The 25,694-nt window shown below is 41.6% G+C and overlaps 1 protein-coding gene across 1 annotated transcript; it reads right to left on the minus strand.

Annotated features, from left to right (window-relative positions):
• Positions 1-2,972: 2,972 nt before the first annotated feature.
• On the minus strand, positions 2,973-25,008 carry smarcd2 (SWI/SNF related, matrix associated, actin dependent regulator of chromatin, subfamily d, member 2). Its single transcript, XM_029629674.2, has 13 exons — positions 24,431-25,008; positions 22,850-23,028; positions 20,488-20,527; positions 20,218-20,340; positions 19,781-19,900; positions 15,409-15,504; positions 14,727-14,828; positions 10,322-10,483; positions 8,013-8,110; positions 7,489-7,624; positions 6,876-6,998; positions 6,469-6,570; positions 2,973-5,975 (listed from the first exon to the last, which is right to left on the minus strand). Exons 1-13 carry the CDS (start codon positions 24,578-24,580, stop codon positions 5,922-5,924), a joined length of 1,485 nt encoding a protein of 494 aa, XP_029485534.1. The 5' UTR covers positions 24,581-25,008; the 3' UTR covers positions 2,973-5,921.
• Positions 25,009-25,694: the final 686 nt, after the last annotated feature.

Raw genomic sequence — 25,694 nt, forward strand, 5'->3', positions numbered from 1 at the left:
TCTTTCCATGACAGACTGATCAGGTCAATCCAGGTGAAAGCTATGATTCCCTTATTAACGTCACCTGTTAAATCTACTCCAATCAGTGTAGATGAAGGGGAAGAGACAGGTTAAAGAAGGAGTTGCAAGCCTTGAGACATAGATTGTGTATGTGTGTCATTCAAAGGGTGAATTGGCAAGACAAAAATATTTCAGTGCCATTGAACGGCGTATGGAGTGGGTGCCAGGCCGGTTTGAGTGTGTCAAGAACTGCAACACTGCTGGGTTTTGCACACTCAACAGTTCCCCGCGTGTATCAAGAATGGTCCACCAACCAAAGGACACCCAGCCAACTTGAAACAACTGTGGCAAGCATTCAAGTCAACAAGGGCCAATATCTCTGTGGAATGCTTTTGACACCTTGTAGAGTCCATGCCCTGACGAATTGAATTCTGAGAGCAAAAAAGGTGTGCAACTCAGTACTAGGAAGGTTTTCCTAATGTTTTGTACACTCGGTGTGTGTGATAAATAATGATTTAAGTTTTGAATGCATTTCAAAGAGACTGGCATTGAGTATATGTTCTTGGACTTATAAGTTAAAACAGACTGCCTTGTGTTTGAATAGACAAGTTTGTTCAAGCCAACTCCTAGCAGCACACAAGGACATACACGTGTAGTTAGTTTGGCCGTTATTGGAGAGTAATAAACAGGAAAGACCAGCCATACCGGTTTAAGCAGTCCTTTTCTGTAAACGGCAACAGGCTTCTTAACCAGCCTGAACACGAACACATTGGGCATGCACGAGGCCAGCTCTTAAGCCTCCTCTGTATAGCTTAAAATATAGCCTGGTACCAGATCTGTTTGTGATGTATAACCAACACCTTTAAAATATATATATGTATATATATTTTTTTTTACAAACAAATCTGTATTTTGGATGTAAATGGCATGTTATGGAAGTGTCCAGACACTTTTTTTTGCAATTTCACATGTTTTTGAGAAACTTACACCAACCAACAATATACTTCCTCATCCTCGTTCAACAGTATGGGGGCTTGAATAAAACAAACAAAAGCACTAAAACACCCAAATACATCCTTTTAGAAACGGGAACACATGAAATTGTGTTATTCTGAACTTTATCGGCAAATCGCACAAAATGGAATTTAACGTTACGGATAAAGTTCGGAATGAGACAAATTCACATGTATAACATCTGAAAGACCTGCATCACTGTACTTTCCATTTCTAAAATTACTTTCGTTAATGTTTTATTTGAGCACTCATACGGCAGAATGAGAAAGTAAATCGCTGGTTGGGGGAAGTTTAGTAAAATCAAGTGAACTAGCAACAAACAAAACAAAAAAAAACGTTTGGGTACTTCTACAACATGCCATTCACATCAAAAATTCCAATTTAGTTGTAAAAAAGTAAACTTCTTTAAGTTCATTGTCATGCTAAAGTTTGGCAATGACAATATGAGTTTGCTGTACAAACAGATCTAGGACCAGTGAGAAAGCTAGAGGCATAAATACACTATATATTCACACGAAAGTGTGTGGACACGTCTTCAAATTAGTGGATTCGGCTATTTCGCCCACACCCGTTGCTGATGGGTGTATAAAATTGAGCACGCAGCCATGCAATCTCCATAGACAAACATTGACAGTAGAATGGCCTTACAGAAGAGCTCAGTGACTTAACATGGCACTGTCATAGGATGCTACCTTTCCAACTAGTCAGTTCATAACATGTCTGCCCTGCTAGAGCTGTCCCGGTCAACTGTAAGTGCTGTTATTGTGAAGAGAAATGTTGAGGAGCAACAATGGCTCAGCCATGAAGTGGTAACTCACACAAGCTCACAGAAAGGGACTGCCGAGTGCTGAAGTGCGTAAAAATAGTTTGTCCCTCGGTTGCAACACTTACTCTTGAGTTCCAAACTGCCTCAAAGCAATATCAGCACTAACTGTTTGTCGGGAGCTTCTTGAAATGGGTTTCCATGGCCGAGCAGCCGCACACAAGCCTAAGATCACCGTGTGCAATTCCAAAGTGCCGGCTGGAGTGCTATAAAGCTTGCCGCCATTCGACTCTAGAGCAGTGGAAATGCGTTCTCTGGAGTGATGAATCACGCTTCACCATCTGGCAGTCCAACAGACGAATCAGAGTTTGGCGGATGCAAGGAAATAAACTACTTACCCCAATGCAGAATGCCAACTAAAGTTTGGTGGTGGAGGAATAATGGTCTGGGGCTGTTTTTCATGGTTCGGGCTAGACCCCTTAGTTCCAGTGATGGGAGATCTTAATGCAATAGCATGCAATGACATTCTAGATTCTTTGCTTCCAACTTTGTGGCAACAGTTTGGGCAAGGCCCTTTCCTGTTTCAGCATGACAATACCCCTGTGCACAAAGCGAGGTCCATACAGAAATGATTTGTCGAGATCGGTGTGGAAGAACTTGACTGGCCTGCAAAGTCCTGACCTCAACCCCATCGAATACCTTTGGGATGAATTGGAACACCGACTGCGAACCAGGCCTAATTGCCCAACATCAGTGCATGACCTCACTAATGCGCTTCTGGCTGAATGGGAGCAAGTCCCTGCTGTAATGTTCCAACATCTAGTGGAAAGCCTTCCCAGAAGAGGTGGAGGCTGTTATAGCAGCAAAAGGGAGGACCAACTCCACATCAATGCCCATGATTTTGGAATGAGATGTTCGACGAGCTTGATGTCATTGCATGCTAGGAATATGGGACCAAATACTTCACTTGACTACTTTAATATATTAAGTGAATTTGTCCAAATACTTATGACACCTTCAAAATGGGGGACTATATACAGAGTGATTTCATTTCTAAAACAGATGTATGAATACACACTCAAATAAAAAAAAGTGACATTCTGTACTGTTGCCTCATAAAACATCTCAAATCCAAAATGCTGGAGAATAGAGACCAAAAATGTGTAAGGTTTACTGTCCAAATAAATACATAGAATTGTTTCTTCAAGTATATTTATTTTATGAAATATTCCAAAGGCACCCCCCGAGTATAATTGTATAAAAGCTTAAAATTGAGGATACAAAAACATGCAAACTTCTACAAAGATATCGTAGAAAATCAAGCAGAACAGGCACAGCAGTGAGATTCCTTGAAACGTAATTGCTCTCTTTCACAAGAACAATTTTGGCACTGACAAATCAGAGTCTTGGAACGTTCATAGGCATTTAGACATTTTCCTAAAGTAAAAACCTGCATATAAAACATTCAAGCTACACTGAAAAAACAACAACACAGAAAGTGTTTCATGAGCTTGAAACAAAAAGCTGATTTCTCTCAGTTTCTGCATGTCCCAGTTAGTGAGCATTTTTCCTTTGCCAAGATAATCCAGCCATCTGACAGGTGTGACAAATCAAGAAGCTGATTAAACAGCATGATCATTACACAGGTACACCTTGTGTAGGGTACAATAAAATACCACTTTAAAATGTGCAGTTGTCACACAACGCCACAGATGTCTCAAGTTGAGGGAGCATGCTGAGTGCAGGAATGTAATGTTGTTTGTTTTTTTTAGATCATTTGGCAGTACATCCAACCGGCCTCACAACCACATGTAACCACGCCAGCCCAGGAACGCCACATCGAGCTTCTTCATCTGCAGGATCATCTGTAATAAAGCCCTTTAGTGGGGGAAAACTCATTCTGATTGGCTGGGCCTGGCTCCCCAGTGGGTGGGCCTATGCCTTCCCAGGCCCACCAAATGGCTGCACACCTGGCCCAGTCATGTGAAATCCATAGATTAGGGCCTCATTTATTTATTTCAATTGACTAATTTCCTTATATGAACTGTAACTCAATAAAAACGTAGAAAATTATTACTATTATTAAAATGTTGCGTTTACATTTTTGTTCAGTATTGATTAAAGGGATAATCCAACCCCAGAAATTAAAGTCATGTAAAGCCTGTCAATTTGGGGAAAGCCTGTTCTACCAGTGGGTAAAATAAAAATGGCCAAATGATTGAACTCCTAAGTGGTCAGTCTGTGAAAATCGTGTAGGAACGTATCATAGCTACATGGTTCTTGTCATTGGAGATAGTGTTATCCCCAATTACATTTAATAGCGCTTTTTAAAACAATTACCTGCACTCCAGATCACCAAATCTGCCAATAGATGGTATGGGCATACTTCTCTAGAACACATCCATCCATTTATACCAGCATCACAAAGTACATATTTTGCTTAGATGTGCTCAATCTAAACAGTGTACCAAATTATTCAACCCAGTTTCTCCTTCAAGTACCATATCGCAATGCACCCTGTGTGTCTGTGGGAAAGGGCCATAGTTGCCATAGCAACATTCTCTGCACTTGCTGTGGGCCAATGACTGTATGAAGCTCTGGGCAGAGACGAACTGCAAGTTAACTCTGTTTAAGACTCCTAAATTGACAGTGTAGTTTCTCTAGGTGATTTTACAGGTAGCTAGCTACCTCACATGCCGATATAGACTGGCATTATTTTTCATTACATAGTGTTATTTAACTGTTAATCATAGGAATTTGTGGTGGATTATCCTTTTAAGACTTACATGAAAATACAATGGTGGACAACCATATGCACATTGTGAAGTACTACTAATTCAAATAACAGTTTCAGTCTTCCTAAATTAAGTTAAAGTGATACTTCAGGATTTTGGCAATGAAGCCCTTTATCTACTTCCCCAGAGTCAGATGAACTTGTGGATACCCTGTTATGTTCCTGCGTGCAGTTTGGAAGTTGCTAACTAGCATTAGCGCAATGCCTGGAAGTATATGGAAACTATTAGCATGCTAGTAGATACCATATAATCTTCCAGTCACTGCGCTAACGCTAGTTATCAGTGGCTCGCTATACTACCTCTAACTTCCTTATACTGGATGCAGAGACAAACGGTATCAATTAGTTCATCTGACTCTTGGGAAGTAGAAGGCTTCATTGCCAAAATCCCAAAGTATTCCTTTGGGTGGGTGCAAGGGAGACCCCCTTGCACCCACCCAAACTGCCAATCTTCCACCCCCTTGGAATTCAGACAGTGAAATACGCTAACAACCTATCAAAACAGCATGTGAACAGAGAAACACAAATCCAAATGGACTGAAACAGCTGGACAAAGTGGGCTCCTTTCCTAGCAAATAGAACAGCCCCTTTACCAGCACTACGATTTCCTGAGTGTCCTGTCCAAACATGGATTCTAGGATATTATTCTGTATTTCTAACAAGCGTTGTTTGTGTAAAGGCTACTAGGCTTTAGCTACTTTCCCCTAACTAAATCATCTCCATAGCTTTGAAAAACTATGGTAAAAACACAGAACAAAATGGCACATAAGCATTGGTACTGTCAAGTTGTTTTGACTCAAGTTAAGACATCATAAGCAAAATGTGGGAAGAAAGCTACAAACTCATTTGTACATCTTGCAATATTATAAAAAGGCAAATATTTGAATCAGCTGGCTGTCAAACAGTATCCCTCGTAATGTGGAGAAAGACGAGACTATAAGCAAGACCATGTAAAATCATTACTTTGGTCTCAAAGTAATTACTTTGAAAAAAAAAAAAATGCTACTAACAGATACCAGCCAAGTACTCAAAAGCCTTTACCCTGCTGAAACCATTGCACCAAACCATTCCCATAAGGACATAAGGCTTTGTGATTGAAAGACACATTAGCTGCAATAGTTATAGAATAATATATATATATATATATATATATATATATATATATATATATATATATAAACATATGCTATTACAAAGTGGTTGAAAAAGGCAATGCGAATTGATAGAAGCGGATTCCAGTTCTGTGGTTGTGTTTTGGATATGATTAATGTAAAACTGGGAGTTTAAGACAATCTTAAAAATGTGCCTTGTTTTGTTTTAGTGGATTGGGGAGCTACGCTCCATAAGGACTCAGGTGAGTCGAATTCCCAGCACCTGCTCCAACTCCTGTCTTCTCTGCTGCACCTAAAACACAGAAATGTGTATATTTTTAAAGGGATAGTTCACCCAAATTTAAAAAATGACATTGGTTTACTTACCCTGTTCACAGTCTATGGACAAGGCATGACAGAAATCCATGCTTTGATTTAGTTTCCTTGGTACGGTTTCTAAATGCTAACATTTTAGCATTCGTGACACAAATCACATTCAAGTCATGGTATCGATATTAGCATTTTTTTAATATCCAAGTCATCCATACCGCTTACAGGGTAAGGAAATCAATGTGTAACTTGGGTGAACTATTCCTTTAACAGTGAAACAGCATGGTAAGCATTTCTTTATAAACGTCGACCAGCCCAAACTACATAAAACATCCTAAAAGTATTCATACAGGTGTGTCAACCTTGTTCCTTTTTAGTGATAGTACACTCTGTATTGGTCTGCACGGATACAACAAATATAGCCCTAATGAAAAATATTGCGACCCATCACCCATCCGATGGTGCTGGATTCCTACCTTAGAGTAGACGTATCGGCCCACAGCTTCTGGCACCCAGGGGGCCTGGTAAAACTCAGTCCTCCTCTCCTCCTCTGGGTTACCTGCCACGTCCGTCATCAACTGAGAAACAACAATACATTTACAGGTAAGTGTACAATACTCAAATAACTTGGTCCACCATCTCAAATCTCCTCTACACAACAAGGAGAAGAGGATATGCATGTGTGTACATTACATTCAAGGCAATGGATTCCTATACATACATTCTATTAAGTAGGACAGATGCACAAGTCATTGTATTTACATTGTGAAAATATTTGGCTATGGAAGTGTGCGGAAAAGAACCAGAGAGAGAGAGGGAAGGGAGCAGCATTTTGGGATGGAATGCAGCCCTTGATGCCAAGGTATTTACAGTTGGTCAGTACCTTGAGGTCTCGACTCTGGGACTTGAGCCAGTCCTGGATGAAGTCCTGCGGGTTGTTGCTGAAGCTCAACATGAAGTCTCGCTGGGTCTTCAGCTGGTTAATAGACTCAATGGTCTCGTGGATCTGAGAAGAGTCGAGTGAGGACATGCCTGATGAGATACTAGAAATTACATGAAGACCTGTATGTTTTTATAGTTGGAAAGGCCAGCCCTAACAAGCCTGTACCCAGATCCGTTTATAACGTCTTGCCAACTGTCTTGGCTATACAGCACAATCCTATCTGGGACCAGGCTAAGCACTAGCCGTGTTGATTCAATGATTTCGTCATCCATCACCTAATAAGAGAAATGGGCAGATGCTCAAACGTTGCACTTCAAACTAAGACCTGAGCAACAGAGGCGCTCCCAATTTACAAAGATATCTACTCACTAGTTCCGTCATTAGTCACTCAATGAAAACATGCAGACACTGCTGGCTGCAGCCACTCAAAAGAAAGGGTTATTGCCAAAAGATTCCACTGACTTAAAGCAAGGGTCTGAAACAGTCGGGCATTATAGTGGTCAGGGTTCGAGACCTCTTAAGGATCAATAAAGTTTATTCAATTCAAATCGACCTTCATTTCCAGGGCGGCGATCTCCTGTTGATTGGTAGTGGAGGACAGGAAACTATTCATCTGGGCCTTCAGAGGATCGTCCACCTCCACGTCAATGTCGTAGCACGCCGTCTTCTTCTGGTCGTTCGGATCCACGCTACAGAGTGGTGAGAATAGAACAGAGACGTATTAAGACAGTCGTAATCGGGTTTTAAGGGACGAACACAGAAAAATCCCTTTCATTTTTTTTTTGCGTACATTAAATGATTAAATACAGATGTAAGAAATGATATCCCAGACTTTAGCCTGACTATGATATTACTAAGCTATGGTAATAAACTAATGAACATGGGTTTTAGGAACACTTCCAATAGGGCCCGATTCCAATAGGTATTAGATATCAGTATGGGGGCCACAACAAGAACGCAGCTTGTGGGCCGCAAGTTTGAGATCTCTTGGCATATTCCCATCCATTCCGCTCAGATCTATACAAGCACAAGGGGTAGGTGTCGATTTGGGTTTGGTTATTAGCCACTCATACACACCTGATCATGTGATTGATGATGATGGGGTCAGGATGCTGCAGCAGGCCAGCCAGCTTCATGGGAATCTCAGAGAACCGCATACGTGTGCAGCCTAAAATCTGCAGTTCAGACAAGTTAAAGGGGTAGTTAACCGTTTAAGTAAAGCTTATTTTTTCGATTTCCCAAAAAAATTCCTTTAGGACAGGGGTGTCAAACTCATTCCATGGAAGGCAGAGTTTGATGTCTTGTTATTTTCTTAATTTGTGTGTTATATTATATGTTTCAAACTGATCAGGGACCTTAATTGATCATTCAAGTACAAGGTAGGAGTGAAAACCCGTAGACACTCGGCCCTCCATGGAAAGAGTTTGATACCTGTGCTTTAGGACAGTGTTTTTTTTATTTATTTTTAAATCTCTCCCCTGGGACCCCCCAGATGTTTCACAATTTTGTTGTAGCCCTGAACTACACTGAACAAAAATAAACGCAACATGTAAAGTGTTGGTCCCATGTTTCATGAGCTGAAATAAAAAGATGCCAGAAATTGTACATATGAACAAAAAGCTTATTTCTCTCAAATGTTGCACACAAATTTGTTTACATTGTTTGTGAGCATTTCACCTTTGCCAAGTTAACGGAATATCAAGAAGCTGATTAAACAGCATGATCAATACACCGGTGCACCTTGTGCTAGGCACAATAAAAAAGGCCACTAAAATGTGCAGTTCTCATACAACACAATGCCACAGATGTCTCAAGTGTTGAGCTTGCATGCAATTGCCATGCTGACTACAGGAATGTCCACCAGAGCTAATGCCAGAGAATTAAATGTACATTTTTCTACCATAAGCCGCCTCCAAAGTCATTTTAGAGAATTTGGCAGTACGTCCAACTGGCCTCAACCACAGACCACATCTATGGCGTCATGTGGGCGAGCAGTTTGCTGATGTCAACGTTGTGAACAGTATGCTACATACTGCATTGAATCAATACTAATTTGAATAAACAGATTATCATGCCATTCATCCGCAGCCATCACCTCATGTTTCAGCATGATAATGCATGACCCCATGTCGCAAGGATCTGTACACAATTCCTGTAAGCTGAAAACCCAGTTCCAGTTCCCAGTTCCCAGTTCTTCCAATGCCTGCATACTCAGACATGTCACCCATTGAGCATGTTTGTGATGCTCTGGATCGACGTGTAAGACAGCATGTTCCAGCTCCCGCCAATATCCAGCAACTTCGCATAGCCATTGAATAGGAGTGGGACAACATTCCACAATCAAATGCAAAGGAGATCTTGCGCTGCATGAGGAAAATGGTGGTCACACCAGTAACGGATTTTTTTTTTTACGATATCCACTTGGTATTTAGTCTTGTCCCATCGCTGCAACTCCCGTACGGACTCGGGAGAGGTGAAAGTCGAGAGCTATGCGTCCCTCGAAACACAAACCTGCCAAGCAACACTGCTTTTTGACACACTGCCCGCTTAACCCGGGGGGCCGCCGCACCAATGTGTCGGAGCAAATGGAAGCGACCAAAGTCCACTTGCAGGCGCCCAGCCCGTCACAAGGAGTCGCTAGGACATGCCGGTTGTCAAAACCCTCTCCTAACTTGGCGACGCTCGACAAATTGTGTCCCGCCTCATGGGTCTCCATTTCGTCTGTGACACAGCCTGGGATCGAACCCGGGTCTGTAGTGATGCCTCATGCACAGCGATGCAGTGCCTTAGGCCGCCGCTTTTATTATTTATTTTTATGGTATCTGTGAGAAACGGATGCATATCTGTATTCCCAGGAGTCAAGGGCTTGATGACAAGTTGAACCAACTTGCTAACGGCTGGAGGCCCCCGAGGAGATGTTTGAAAATCCCTGCTTTAGGACAACTGTTATCACACACATTCTACCAACCTAAATTGGCTCTACGCAGGAGTTTCATTCATTGTGGAGTTGCTTTTGTTTGCTGGTATTTCTGCATGTTTGTGTTGTATTTATGTCAAGTTGACAAATGGTTGAGAGCTTTCACAATTGCTTTCTAAGGCTACATGACAAGTAATGTTTAAATTACAGTTCACCCCCCCCCAAAAAAACACATTTTGTTATTGTTTTTAATCGCACAAAGGTCTAAATTTGAGCTGTAATCGATTTAGAACTGTGTGGTTTGTTGTTCATACTATATCTACATTAAGATAATTCTGCAGGCCTCAAAAAACATTGGCGACATCCAATTCAACACTGACAATGTTCAATTGAGAGGAATTGGCCCTTTGCTCCACTAGGTGCCATCATGAATAAGTAAGTCATCCCTTTAAGATTTAAGGGCTTGCACCTGTCTGAAGTAGCGGTTGCAGTTGATGTACTCCTTCTCGTGGCTGTCCTGCAGCTTGTTGTTCTTGATGTAGAGCCACAGCGCCTGCATGATGCTAGCCCGTGTCTGTGTGTGTACACCTAGCAGCCGGGCCAGTCTTGGGTCCAGCTTGTACTGTGGGGGCTGTGTGAAGAGGAGGTGGTGAAAGAAGAAGTAAAGGAGGGAGGGGAGAAGGAAAAATGCAGAGGAGAAAAAGGAGGAGGGAGATGAACACACTTCCCATCACATCGTCTCTGTTGGTTACTGGAAATTTAAACATCACTATTCAACCCTCAAAATCAACATGCAGATATTAAACAGGTGTTTGAAAGTATAGTACTTCAAATGTGGTAATGCCAGTTTGGCTTTTTAAAATTGGCACGCCTCCACTTCCCTAAAATGAAATACATATTGCGAAAGGGCTGACAGTCACATCTGCCATGCATCCTTCAGTTGACCTTCCCCCATATCTATTATCAGGATCATGTTCATTACGGAAAGCAACGGAAAATCTTTTAAAACATTTTGCAACGGAAAACAAAAATGTGCGTTTCTTACTGGACAGTTAGTCCCTCCCTGTTTCAGTCAGTTCTCTTTGGTTTGGTGCCTAATTAATAATAATTATTGATTGGATTTATATAGCACTTTTCTACCAACTGCGGTACTCAGTGCTTTACGTAGTAGGGGGAAACTCACCTCATCCACCACCAATGTGTAGCACCCACCTGGGTGATGCACGGCGACCATTTATGTGCCAGAACGCTCACCACACATCAGCATTCAGTTGGAGAGGTGAGGAGTGATCTGCCAATTAGGAATGGGGGGGGGGTGATTAGGTGGCCATGATGGAATGGGGCCAGGTTGGGAATTTAGCCATGACAACGGGGTTCACACCCCTACTCTTACGGTAAGTGCCATGGGATTTTTAATGACAGGACACCCATTTAAAGTCCCATCCGAAAGATGGCACCCTACGTAGGGCAATGTCCCCTTCACTCTCCTGGGCAATTTGGATCTCCTTAGACCAGAAGCCCTTCAAAACACCACTTCCAGCAGAATCTGGTCTCCCATCCAGGGACCTACCAGGACCGACCCTGCTTAGGTTCAGAGTTGAACCAGTAATGGGTTACAGGGTGGTATGCTGCGGGCAAACTTGACCCTGATAACGTCTGAGTGACTACGTAGTAATAACAGTCAAAACACACATCACAATTTTATGAACAAAATTGCCATCACACATGTGATAGCATGTGACATTTCACCACAGCTACTCTGGTTTATTGGTACTGTATAATGTCTACGTGTTACCATGCCGTATTACACTTCTGTGTGTCAGTATTTACTTCGTTTTTGGAGAGATTGAGATCTTTTCAGTGATAAGCACCATCAATATTAGCAGCACAGACGCACCGCTCTGTTCCAACAGTGGGAAGGATACTCTACACACAGCCTGGAGCTGGTGAGCTGCGGGGGAGCAAGCGATGAGTGTGGGCAGACAGGCTCTGCTCCGGCGCCGCCTCGGATCACACCCTTGCTTCCCCATAGCTAACCAGCCACCACCAGCCTTTATTTAGCTACCCTTTGACTGGTTAGGAAACAAGCTGCTTTACGAAGTAAAAACAATGGCAGCATTGAGTTTAATAGTTAACAGTCTAGCTGTGTTTTTCTCCTCCTTAAGTATAGAAAAGTAGGCTGGCTTTGAATGTGTCGTCTCGCTCAACCCTCCCACATTCGCCACTGCATTTCATAGCCAGGTTCTGTAGCCAAGTCTCCCTCTTTTCCTCAGAAAACCGCCTGACTCTAGCCCTTACCGCTCAAAAGGTGTGACCAATAATACGGTTGCGTTTTTTCCCCCAAGCGCATTGGCGAGCCGCATTTACATTCATAAAGCATAGCGCGGGACAGTTCAATGACTATGCTACTTGCGGACTGGACCGTTAACCATTTGTTTAGGCTACATCTTGTTCAGTCATGTTCTTATTAGCCAACTATAAATCTAAGAATTTTATTCGTCACATGCGCGGAATACAACCTTACCATGAAATGCTTACTTACAAACCCTTAACCAACAATGCAGTTATGAAAAATATAAACTAAAAAGTAGATTTTTTTATTATTATTTTGTAACAAAATAATGAGACTATATACAGGGGGAACCGGAAGCCAAGTCAATGTGTGGGGGTAAAGGTTAGTTGAAGAAATTTGTACATGTAGGTAGGGGTAAAGTCACTACGCATAGATAATAAAACAGCGAGTAGCAGCAGTGTAAACAGCCAAAGACTTGTTCAGCAGGACACAATGTTTTGGAACTTTCAGATAGAACTATGCTATGTAGAACAATGTGAAATATATTTGGCCTAATCCCTCCCCTAAAATAATAATTCAAACAAAGTGGATAGCAGAGAACATACCCTCACTTCTTAGACAGACCAGAGACTTGGATATGCCGTTTTACAAACGTTTCTTCGTTCTGTAAGCATTTTTATAGCGCACAGGGCTGCGGGCCAAAAGGTTGTGCGTTCACATACCACCGTGGACAAGAGTAGGGGAGGAAAGATCTCCTTTATAGTAAAAACATTGCCTGAATCAATCATCGTATTTGCAGGCCCAAGATTTTTTTTGTCTTTTTTAAACATTTAAGCAATTCTATGTAACTTCACATATTAGTTGAGTATCTTTTTAATACCACAGAAAATTACAGGCTAAGAATGGACTGAGATATAGGCCTGTGTTCATATTATCATATTTCTACAATGCCAAATCAGTGTGTGTCTTGTCCGCAGTTAATTTAATCTGAGACGTCATTATGAATCTGAGCATGGTACTTTCAAAGTTAGGCTTACCTTTCCACCCCAGAAAGTAGGCCTACCTACACAGATAAACGTAAGCTTTAACTGCTGGCTACTCTTCTTCTGTGGTTTAACCCAATCAGAAGTCACAAGTGTTTCCCAAAAAGCTGTCTGGGTGAATAGCTTAGATCAATCCATAGTGACAGAATTAGATTACTTCCCAAGCAAAGTCAGCCTCTGAACGACAAAGAAACCAGCTTATTGGGAGGTCAAAAACATAATGTTTTTAATAAAAATCTATTATAGCAGTAGCACGCTATCAAAGTTGACCTCCGGCCCTCCTCATCTTCGCACTCTCCTTCTCAAACTGAACAGATTGTTCGTGAATGTTTTGGACTTGGCCTAATCAAAAATTATTTTAGGAAGAAACCTTTGACTCTCCTCCTGAATTGCCACCGTAGCACAGTCATTGGTTAAGCAGCACACACACAAAAAGAAGTGTTGGATCAGCAATAGCAGAGCAGGCTGGGGCTCAGGGTTGGAATATCTATTGCTGTGTATTATGCAGCCTAGTTTTATTTACACCATCCCAGCAGCAATCTTAGAAATATAACTTTGCTCTGTCCCTCTAAACATGCACTTTGTAGCCTATACGCTATGGATCACTTGATTGAGACCACACTAATTAGCCTATAGGAACACTTGATATTGAGCACCCAGTGGAGAATCAGATGAGGGGCGGCATCAGCGCACATCGATATACAGCCTGAGAAATATCGAAATTTCATCAAATTATATGACCCTCCTCTGCCTGGACTATAGGTTAAAAAAATAAAAATAAGACAATGATCCAACACACATCTAGGCTGTGTGTAAGTGCTATTTGACCAAGGAGAGTGATGGAATGCTGCTTCAGATGACCTGACCTCCACAATCACCCAACCTCAACCCAACTGAGATGGTTTGGGATGAGTTGGACCGCAGAGTGAAGGAAAAGCAGCCAACAAGTGCTCAGCATATGTGGGAACTCCTTCAAGAATGTTGGAAAAGCATCCCAGGTGAAGCTGGTTGAGAGAATGCCAAGAGCGTGCAAAGCTGTCATCAAGGCAAAGTGTGGCTACTTTGAAGAATCTAAAATATATTTTGATTTGATTAACACTTTCTTGGTTACTACATGATTCCATATGTGTAAATTTCATAGTTTTGATGTCTTCACTATTATTCTACAATGTAGAAAATAGTCAAAATAAAGAAAAACCCTTGAATGAGTAGGTGTGTCCAAACTTTGGACTGGTACTGTATATGTCATATTTCTGTTGTTGGGAAGAGAATAGGATGTTATGCAGAAAAATGTTGGTAGGACAAGGCTATGGATGTTTGTGCACATCGAAGTCAGTGTTTTATGTTTACTATTGGTTAATGAGGCAATACAAATGTGATGTGACTAAAATTAAAGGGCATTTATAGTAGACTAAAATGGCCAACTGCCATTTTGACAATAACTAGACTAAATCATTATTCAAATGACAAATGTGACTAAGACTTAGACTAAATCAAATTTAAGTGCACAAAATATACACTGGTGGGTGTGTGTATACCTGGTGGTCCAGCATTAGGAGCAGGGTGCATTTCACGCTCACGTCCCCTGGTCTCTTCACTTGGAAGCCGTCTGTCTCCTGGGTGGTGGGCATCCTGTGCCACTGAGAGAATACAGAGAGAGTTTAGAACTGTGGGTCATATTAATTTGTGCAAAACATTTGGCAAACAAAATTAAAAACAATTTATTGGACAAGTTTAGCAACTCCCTCCACATTTCAGCTTGTTTTGTGCCTATTGAATACAACCCAGTCATGTTCATTAGGCACCAAATGGTAGAAAAATGGACAAACAGGGAGGGTCTAACTGCACTTGTCCAATAAGAAACAAATTCTCTTTTTCCCGATGCAAAACATTTCCCGTTGTGTCCCCGAAAGAACTTGACAAGGTGCAAAAAACAGCACACTAACACCTATTCTTCTTTAGCGTGGGTTTTATTGAGATTTTCTTCGTGCAATCCGTTCTCTACATAAGGACCAACACCATTCGTAGGATCAACATGGCTGTGTGCTACATGTGTTTGTATATTGGAGTTTCATTACGGTAAGCCTTTCATTACCCAGGCTTTTTTTGTTCATGTCTGACCAATTGAACAGTAATGGCAATTTGAACGCTTGTTCAGGGGTACTATTCTAAAAACGGTGTCAATGTCATTGACAAAGTATGTAATGGTGTCCTTCATACCTCTACCAAGTGGTTATCAGGTCCATACAGTTCCTTATCGAGCTCAATGACCAGACTCTTAAAGAAGGACGAAAACTTCCTCTTCTGTTTCCCAGGCTAGGAAAAGAATGTGAGGAAAGAATAGAAGAAAACAAATCATTCACACTGGTATTTTTGTTGGGTTTTAGTGTTTTGCTACAGCTGCATTGTTTGGTACCTACCACATCAGGGGGCTGTGGCTGGCGAAAATCTAACATTCTGGGAGAAGTTGGCTAAGTTTACACCCCCCCCAACAAAACTCACCCCTGCCAATGACGGTTTGCGCAACATGTCCCCTCTCACCCCTTCCCTCTCTCCTTCCTACACACGCTCTAACCACTGAGGCAATGGAAAACAAGAAATAAATCCCCCCCTTTTTAATGTGGCTGCAGCCAAGCCAGTCATTGCATGCATTCCAAATAGCACCATATTCCATATATAGTGCACTACTACCATAGGGCTCTGGTTAAAAGTAGAACACTATATAGGGAGCCGTTTGGGATGCAGTCAATGACTGTCAGCTGGAAGATGAGAAGTATGAAGGGTGCATGTCGACTCATGGCACGTAGCAGAAAGAACGAGCCATGGTTTCAATTCCTTGTTTCGGAGAAAAGAGGAACATGAGAGAAAAACTGAAAAAAAACATCTGGCTGGGTAGTGTAAGCCAAGGACACAGGCCAACAGAATTGGAGAATGCTGAAGTTAAGTGCCTAAAATATTTTGAGACAGGCTCAGGTAGTAAATTGTAAAAAATAAAAATAGGGGCATTAGATTCAGATGAAATGGTAGCAGCGAAAACAATATTTCTGAGCAGTGAGCATACACTCAACACCATACGCATTTGGACAGTTAAGTAAGAAAATAGTGAATTTGGCTCAATTGTGATTTTTTTATTTGAGATCAAATGTTTCCTATTACCATTTAGAAATGAAGGCACTTTATGTACTTAGTCTCCCCCCAAAATAAGTAATAATATTAGGTCAAAGTCACTCAATTCTGTATGTAAAGAAAAATAGGCAAATTGGTTTCCATCAAACTGACTTTTTGCAGATAAACAGCTGTATCGATATTTATTGTACATTTGCATAAAGCTCATTATCGTGCACTTTATCCACCATAAGTCATAAACGTATGAACTTTAAAACTTATTTCAGCCTATAAACTCTGCAACTCCCCATTTTAAAATCTCATGACTCCAAGCTTCCCAGCGAGATGGTTTTAATTAACATCAATATTTGCGCATAAAAGCATATCCACCGCAAATGTCGCATAATCCATTTCACCAACAACAACAATCTACCAAATTTCCACCAGACCTGCCACTACTTTTTATTTTATTTTTTTATGAGTCAGGCAAATCTGCATGAAATGGTTGTATGGAAATGTGGTTATGACTACATAAAGTTTGTGTCTCTACAAACTTGTTGGATGCATTTGTAGTGGAGATTTGATCTCAGCTCCAAATAAAAAGTTGCAACATACACTATGTTCGGAGTGTAACGCAGATAAGCGAGAGAGGTCATATGCACCAAAATAAAGCTGGAACATATTTTCTGAAATGTATGCATTACAACGGTTATAACAGTTAATGGTTTTTGATCATGGCTGCAGCTTTAATGTGTGGCCCCTAATTGTCCCATTTCTGTCTAATCGCTGCAGGCTCCTATACAGAATGTTTCCAACAGAAAATTCCATTGACACTATTTGGATAGTCCATCTGTAGATAGTTAATTGAGCGTCTATAGACCATCAACAAAATGTTAAATTACTATCAACTAACCCCTAAACTGAGATATCTACTGCAGCACTAATCCTCCACATACAACACCCGTTCTTCCATTCACATTCTGCCTAAGGTTTTCCAAAGCGCACACGTACCTGGGTCGCTCATCTTTTCAGTTTGCTGCAGCTAGTGACTGGAACAAGCTGCAACAAACACTCAAACTGGACAGTTTTATCTCCAGCTCTTCACTCAGACTCAAGCGTGGACACTAACTGACAGTTGTGACTGCATCGCGTGATGTCTTGTTGTCTCTACCTTCTTGCCATTTGCGCTGTTGTCTGTGGCCAACAATGTTTGTACCATGCGGTGTCGCTACCATGCTGTATCGCTACCATGCTGTGTCGCTACCATGCTGTGTCACAGCCCCAGTCCCCGCAGAAGATGTTTCTGGACACTCCTAAATTAATGTGGATTCTACCATGATTATGGAAAGTCATTCATGAATCATGAGGAGTGAGAAATGTAGAGGCACAAAGACCATACCCACTGAAAAATGCTTACCTCCCTTGTTATTGGTAATGGTGAGAGGTCAGCATGGTTTGTTGTAGGCCAACCTCACTCATCATGACGTTTCTTAATCATGGCATTATCAAGGTTTATTTAAAAAGGTGTTCAGAATATCAAGGTTTATTTAAAAAGGTGTTCAGAAACATCTTATCTACTCATTTAGAAAGAAAATCACTCTGGTCATCGATCACTATTCTGCTCCTATTGGACAAAACATAACTCAAAACACAAACCTAAATCGAGTTTGTCGAGTCAGAAGCTTGATGTACTCATTGCGTGCTAGGAACATGGGTCCAAATACTACAATTTTTACTACTAAAATGAATTTGTCCAAATAATTATGACTTTGTCAAATGGGGGGGGGGGGGACGGACTAGATATAGAGTGACTTCGGAAGGAATTAAGACCTTTTGTTATGTTACAGCCTTATTCTAAAATTGATCACATTGTTTTTCTACACAGTATCTACACACGATAACCCATAATGACAAAGGAAAAACAGGGCAAGAAATGTTAGCTAACTTATAATAAAAAAAACGTACAATACCACACTTGAATAAGTATTCAGACCCTTTACACAGTACTTTGTCGAAGCACCTTTGGCAGCGATTAGAGCCTAGAGTCTTCTTCGGTATGAAGCTACAAGCTTGGCACACCTGTATTTGGGGTTTCTCCCATTCTTCTTTGCAGATCCTGTCAAGTTCTGTCAGGTTGGATGGGAAGCGTTGCTGCACAGCTATTTTCAGGTCTTTCCAGAGATATTCAAATCAAGTCCAGGCTCTGGCTGGACCACTCAAGGAAATTCAGAGACTTGCCCCAAAGCCACTCCTGTGTTGTCTTTGCTGTGTGCTTAAGGTCGTTGTCCTGTTGGAAGGTGAACGTTCGCCCCAGTCTGGGGTCCTGAGCACTCAGGAGGAGGTTTTCATCAATAATCTCTCTGGACTTTGCTCCGTTCAGCTTTCCCTTGATCCAGACAAGTCTTCCAGTCCCTGCCTCTGAAAAACATACCCTCAGCATGATGCTGCCACCACACTTCACCGTAGGGATGGTGCCAGGTTTCCTCCAGACATGACACTTGGCATTCATGCCAAAGAGTTCAATGTTGTTATCATCAGACCAGAGACTTGTTTCTCATGGTCAGTCTTTAGGTGCCTTTTAGGAAATGCCAAGTGGGCTGTCATGTGCCTTTTACTGAGGGGTGGCTTCCATCTGGCCCCTCTACCATAAAGGCCTGATTGGTGGAGTGCTGCAGAAATGGTCGTCCTTCTGGAAAGTTCTCCCATCTCCACAGAGGAACTCTGGAGCTCTGTCAGAGTGACCATTGGTTTCTTGATCACCTCCCTGACCAAGGCCCTTCTCCCCAATTTCTCAGTTTGGCCAGGCAGCCAGCTCTAGGAAGAGTCTTGGTGGTTCCAAACTTCTTCCATTTAAATGGAGGGCACTCTTTGGAACTTCAATGCTGGACAAATGTTTTGGTACCCTTCCACAGATCAATGCCTGTTATCCCTTTGTCATTTTGGGGTAGTGTGTGTAGATTGCAGAGGATTTTTGATTTAATCAATTTCAGAATAAGGCTGTAACGTAACAAAAACAATTTAAAGTCAAGGGGTCTGAATACTTTCCGAAGGCACTGTATAAAGTGCTTTAATTTCGAAACGGTAAAACAGTATGCTTGAAAATCCCCTCGATGAGGTGACATTTTGTACTGTCGCCTCTTGAAACATCTCAAAACCCAAAACGCTGGAGCATAGAGCAAAATTTGAGGTTCTGTCCAACTACATATGGTGTTGATTGTACATCGCAAAAATAACATGGTGTTATATGAGTATGACAAACAAGCACTATGGATGCAGTTTTATTCAGGTATCGTTTCCTCCGCTTAAAAAAAAAAATGTTTCCCTACATGGTGGACAATGAACAATACCTACTGGCTTGTGACTTACGACTAAGCTTTGGCTAGAAATACGATTCCATTTGTCTTGTGTGGTTTTAGGTGGGTGACGTCACAAGTTTTAGGCTAGCTACCACTGGCGTCAGATAAACAGACACCGTTGGCTCACTTACATCCTCAAGGAGTTTTCCCTCCACCCTTAGTTCCCAGGATGACACTTTTTCTGCCTCTTCGCCTTCTGGCTTGCCGGGAGTGTAGGTGTTGGATATGTAGATCCTCAACTTGCGCTTTTGCTGAGAGGGAGAGGTAAACAAGAGCACACATCACAATCTTACAAAGAAAGTGTTTCCCATACCTATACCAATGTTGGGGAGGCCACCCTTCCTAGGTCTCTTGCCTGAGAGACCTAAAATATTTTTTTTTGCAGATCTAGACAGAGTAAAATAATTTGACATAAAATGGATGTTGCCCTGGATTTTGCTTCGGGAGCCTTTGTATACTGACTGAAGAGGAATCTAAGGGGAAACACTGGAAGACCAAATTGTGTTAATTGATCAATGTATGATTATTATCTTACAATACCATACATACAAATGAGTTTGAGCTGTACCGTAATGGGCTTTTTGATGGCTTCCTGGATCTCCATGCGTTTGCGGGCGATGGTCTGGTCCAGCTTCCTCTCAAAGGCCAGAAGGTCCATATAGGCCTCAGACTCTGGAACCAGGTCTCGTATCTGGAACAAGGAGGATTCAATATGTGGGGGATATGGGGTCTTCCTCCCCTCGGGAATAAATGGATCGATCCAGAGCCATATAATGTATGCATATCTATGGTTTTAGATCAAACTATTATTTTTCAAGGGGGCAACGTTTATACTCACCCTCTGTGGTAGCACCTTGTCGGCCATCCTGCGCCTTTTGCTGCAAAATCGAGACAAAGTGTTAGATCTTCACTAATCCTTAATGGCATATTGTAAGGCAATTAGAATGTTGGCTATTTAAACAGAAACACCTTTATGATGATAGCTACACTATTCCACACAGGGAAAAGCAAGAGGATTGGGATGTGTTCATTCAGGTAAAACGTACCAAAATGTTTTGCAACAGAAAAATAGTGTTTCTTATTGGACGACTTCAGATGGTACCGCCACGTTTCAATATGTTTTCTTCCACTACGTGCCTACTGAATAAGACCCTGATGCCTGTTCAGGCTCACAACTCTTTGGACCCAAAGGCTAACACTTATCACAATTTAATCAACAAAAGCTTTTGTTTTCTTTGATCGAATTAAACTAGCTCACCCTTGCTTAACAAGTAAATCCAATTATTCAGGGCCTTGGAGAGCCTTTCACTTTCAGCCCTTGGTGCAACTCGCTAATCAAGTGCCAAGTATCTAATATATACTGAGTAAAAATAGAAAACACAACATGTAAAGTGTTGGTCCCATGTTTTATGCGCTGAAATAAAAGACCCTAGAAATGTTCCATATGCACAAAAAGCTTATTTCGCAAAAACGTGAACAAATTTGTTCAGAACCCTATTAGTGAGCATTTCTCCTTTGCCAAGATAATCCATCAACCTGACAAGTGTGGCATATCAAGAAGCTGATTAAACACTAGAGCTGTTGCCAGAGAATTGAATGTTCATTTCTTTACCATAAGCCGCCTCCAACGTAATTTTAGAGAATTTGGCAGTACAACCAAACCGACCTCAACTGCAGACCACGTGTAACCACGACAGCCCAAGACCTCCACAACCGGCTTCTTCCCCTGCGGGATGGTCTGAGACCAGCCACCCAGACCGCTGATGAAACAAAGTAGTATTTTTGTCGGTAATAAAAGCCCTTTTGTGTGGGGGAAAAACTTATTCTAATTCCCTGGGCCTGGCTCCCCAGTCCCACCCATGGCTACAAACCTGCCCAGTCATGTGAAATCAATAGATTAGGGCCTAATAAATGCATTTCAACAGACTGATTTCTTTATATGAACTGTAGTATTAAGTAAAATTGTTGCATGTTGCATTTACATTTTTGTTTAGTATTTTTGAAAACTACATTCAAAAACACAAGACCCTTGCAGTAAATCAAAATGATAGAAATAACCACCAGACATCCATCCTCCCGAACATTTACAAGCAGATGACCTCATTCCATTTTGAGGTAAAAAAAAAAAAGTTAAAAAAAGATGCCCTTGTCCACGTGGCTCTGTCTGGCAGTGGGGCATGGTCATGGGACGTCTTCTTTGTTTTTAACTCCTCTGTGCAGCAGACTGTGTGGAGCAACAGACAGACCACTGACTGAGAGGACAGGGGTACAAAAGAGTCTTTCAGTAGTGTCCCTATACCACCGTCACTATCAAAGACCCTGGAAGGTCACTAAAGACTGTGACCGTCTGTCTTGTGTGTCATTAATGTACCACCACATGGCTGACTTCTAGTACTGTGGTGTACACTTAATGGTCATAAAGGGCTTGTACTTGTTTGTGGGGGATCACATGGTGCTCTATTGGTTGGGGTTACCAGATGCATTATCATTGACAGTAGTGCAGTTAGGTTGCATGTCTTCATAACATGAAGTATTCAGCATTCAAACTGCATCATTAATTCAAAAATAACTGCCTGAGTAATTCACCAAGAACGATAACCTGGTATAGACAATAACCATGTTCAAATAATCATACTAGCTTTCTAAATAGTAGGCCTTTTAGGTGTGCGACATTTCAAAAAGAGAGTATGCTTTTAATTCCAGGATGTTCTTTTCCTTTCTGCTTTTTTTCTAGCTGCACATTTTTGAGGAAGAAAAGAGTATTTCCAGACTCACACGTGTGTGACAAGAGCTGATAATGAGATAAGGGCACACGTTGTACCCAAATGAACGAATGGCGGGAATCAGCGCAATTTCACATTAGATGATGCATTCTCAGGATGGGTGAGCCTAGTATGTTGATATTTGTTGCTTACTGCATTCATTTTTACGAAGCAGTATGTTCTAAATAGTATGTAGTTTGATTAGTAAATAGTGTGTAGTTTTAGTAAGTAGTAGGCATGACAGATTTCAGACAAGGCCAATGTCTGGCAAGACCAAATATATTTTTGTACAGCCATAATCCTCAGTCATGGTTAATCAATATGCTGTACAATGGTGCCCCACAAACCCCACCACCACTACTACTACAACAACCCCGATGTCCCCTTTTAAAAACCGACTGTGTGCCCCCCAGACAGTCCACCCAACCCCTAACTCACCCACGCCTTGGGCCTCCCAGCCCCCCCTGCGGTTGTTGTTGAAGGAATCGCTTTCGAGAGGCATCCATGGCTGATTGCCCCATTCCTATGCGTAAGGGCATGTTCCCGCCCCCATAAGAGGGTCCAGGGCCCCCAATTGGCCCCATCGGGATCCCCCTGTTGGAAGGCATACCAGGGTGCTGGAAATGAAAAGCACAGGGGGGCAGAAAGGGGTTACATTAATGGCAAACTGACAACATTCTTCTTCGCTGAAGTGATCAATGTTTGTTCTGATATCTTTCAAAGGGGAACCATGTATTAGTAACACAATATTACATAGCCTAACACATTATGCATGAACTAGCTACGGTACATATAGTCATGCATACGGCGGTGATGAAAAAGCTTGCATTTCGACTGCCTGTTAATTTGCAAACATTGTTTTCCAACAACTGACAGTAGTCAGGAAGCAACCACGTGATGTATGATTAGCTGTATGAAGCTAGCCATAATAAGGATTAGCCACAATAGTTTAATTTGCAGTTGGTCTTTAAAATAAAAGTTTCCAATTGAAATATAATTCAAACGGATAAAAAAAATAGTGATATCATGCCATATTTGGACTAGATAAGGCTAGAATATCTTTATATGAATTAAACAAAAGACAATTAGTTAATATGAAATCACATTGGATGTATTAGACTTTAGAATTGCATTTGGGGCATATTTACATGCAGTTTAAAGCCTAACCTATGGACTGTGCACCCATTAAATGGAGTTTCACGCAACACAACTGTAGAGTTGACACAAATATAAGCTTCTTAGGTCTTACTGTCGGATTTCGACTGTGGTAAATCACCCTTCCAGTCAGTCTATTGGACATTCATATGGCACTGTACAGCAGTTAAGAGTCCCACAATAAGAGATAAGACGCTAATATTTGAGTATGACTGAGTAGGCTGATACCCCATTTCATAGGTACAACATCCATAGGTTAGGCTGTACAGTGCACATGAGTATGCCCTAATGCAATTATAAAGTATAACACAGTTAGTGCAATTAACAGATTTGTACTTGTGTAAAATGTTGTTGAATTTATGTAACATTACCGAATTTGTTTAGCATTATCGAGTCCAAAAACGGCATTATTCCACTATTTGTATCCGTTTGAATCACTTTCAAAGGGGGACGTTTATTTTGAAGGCGAGCCGCAAATGACACTATTGTGGCTAGTTTCACATAGGTATGATCAACTACTCATGCCGCGGTCAGTTTTTCACTTTCTTGAAATGCGGAAGTTGACAGATTAAATTAAAAATCAATATACAACAGATGAATAGGAAACGCCAAATAATTTTCTAACTGTAGTAGCTGCATTGCCACTTGTCTGACATTCACAGCAGTGTCTAGCTACTAGCTAGTAGTTAGCCTAAACCAACACTGTTTTTGTAACATGATAACGTTATACAGTAACGTTGCCTAACTTGTCACTAAGTAATATTACTTGCCATATTTTAGCCAATAAAGCAACGTTATCGCGGTAAATTATATTATATACAATTAGTTACAAGTTAGCCGAGGGGAAACCTCTCGACAAGTTACCTGATGGTACTGAGGAGTGGCATTCATGGCTCGAAAACCCGAATTCTGTTGGATTCCTGGCATCCTCATTCCACCGCCTGCATGTCCAGCGTTCATGGGGTTAACACTGGGGTTCATCTGAGTAGCCGGAAAGCCCCCTCTTGAAGCCATTTTCGGAGCTACAAGTGGTGGTAGGTCGCCGTGAAGTTTTCGGTGTTGAGAACAAGCTGTCTTGCTGATAGTACACAGGCCAAACGTTTATTCTCCACGCGTGTTGACAATTGTGTAGCTAGCAACCAACGCTAGTAAACATTGCCAATAAAAAGCTAGCCAACTGAGCGTAACGTTACTAACGTTAGTTAGCTAACCAGTTCCGGGGTGTTTATTTGCAAGTGATGACCGACGGTCGCTTTACTCCTTCCTACAAAGTGGTATATTTGTATCATCCCTTCCCCCAAATAGTTGAATTTGTCAGGCCAATTTATATTAATGGTCACAAGAGCATGTTGAAGAGTCTGTCCAATGTCTGAAGATAGAAGTGTGTGCGCCGTGTCAACTGCCAGTGCCGCCGCCTCCTACTAGCTAGTTGTTGCCAGATTGGCTGAAACCATAGAGAATGACAGAGGCCTCTAGTGGTCAAAAGGCCATGTTCGCATGGGCAGCGACATTGAGGGCTTCCACTATTTTAATTTAGTCAACTGGGTGAGACTTCCAACTTCATTGGCTGATCCCTCCTGGTGACCCTGTTGAAGTCATGTCCAAACCAGTCATCAGAAGGGATCAGCCAATCGTGAATAATAAAATGGACTACTTCAAAATGGAGATAGCCTCAATGGCACAGATACAAAGATGAGTCCTATATCTCTACAGCTGAACCTTTGGAAAGCTCCCTTTCTGCAAGAATGTGTTTTATTTGTCACTTTTCCGACTGTAGAAAAGATACTTTACTCAGACTGAAGGCTACCCTGTCAACCCCCATGCCAAATACACATTCTGAGTGTATAGGCTTTAAAATCAAGACATTTTCAAAAACACATAGCAAGCTAAAAGCCCTACTAGCTACATCACTTTGGGCACACACCAAAAAACAGCAAAATTTTGAATTTCCACAACAGGCAATCAACAGCCTCCCCTGCTCACGACTGAGTGCACTACAGGCTGGGAAGGTTTAGGGTATGTTCAGGTTCATTCAACAGAAAAGTGTTTACTAAATCTTGGCTTTGTTTGCAACCCCCCTCGGGGGAGATGTATGCATCAGCCCACGTCAAGCCAAACATAATTTTAA

The sequence above is a fragment of the Oncorhynchus nerka genome, linkage group LG23 (assembly GCF_034236695.1).
Source record: "Oncorhynchus nerka isolate Pitt River linkage group LG23, Oner_Uvic_2.0, whole genome shotgun sequence".
NCBI classification, from domain to species: Eukaryota; Metazoa; Chordata; class Actinopteri; order Salmoniformes; family Salmonidae; genus Oncorhynchus; species Oncorhynchus nerka.

What these genes read in the sequence shown, in the direction of transcription:
- smarcd2 (XM_029629674.2), bottom strand. Translation starts at nt 24,580, where the DNA reads ATGGCTTCAAGAGGGGGCTTTCCGGCTACTCAGATGAACCCCAGTGTT. An exon ending in CCATCAAAAAGCCCATTACG is followed by an intron (nt 19,901 to 20,217) that starts GTACAGCTCAAA and finishes TCTCCCTCTCAG; the next exon opens with CAAAAGCGCAAGTTGAGGAT. An exon ending in TCGCCGCCCTGGAAATGAAG is followed by an intron (nt 6,999 to 7,488) that starts GTCGATTTGAAT and finishes GACTCTTCTCAG; the next exon opens with ATCCACGAGACCATTGAGTC.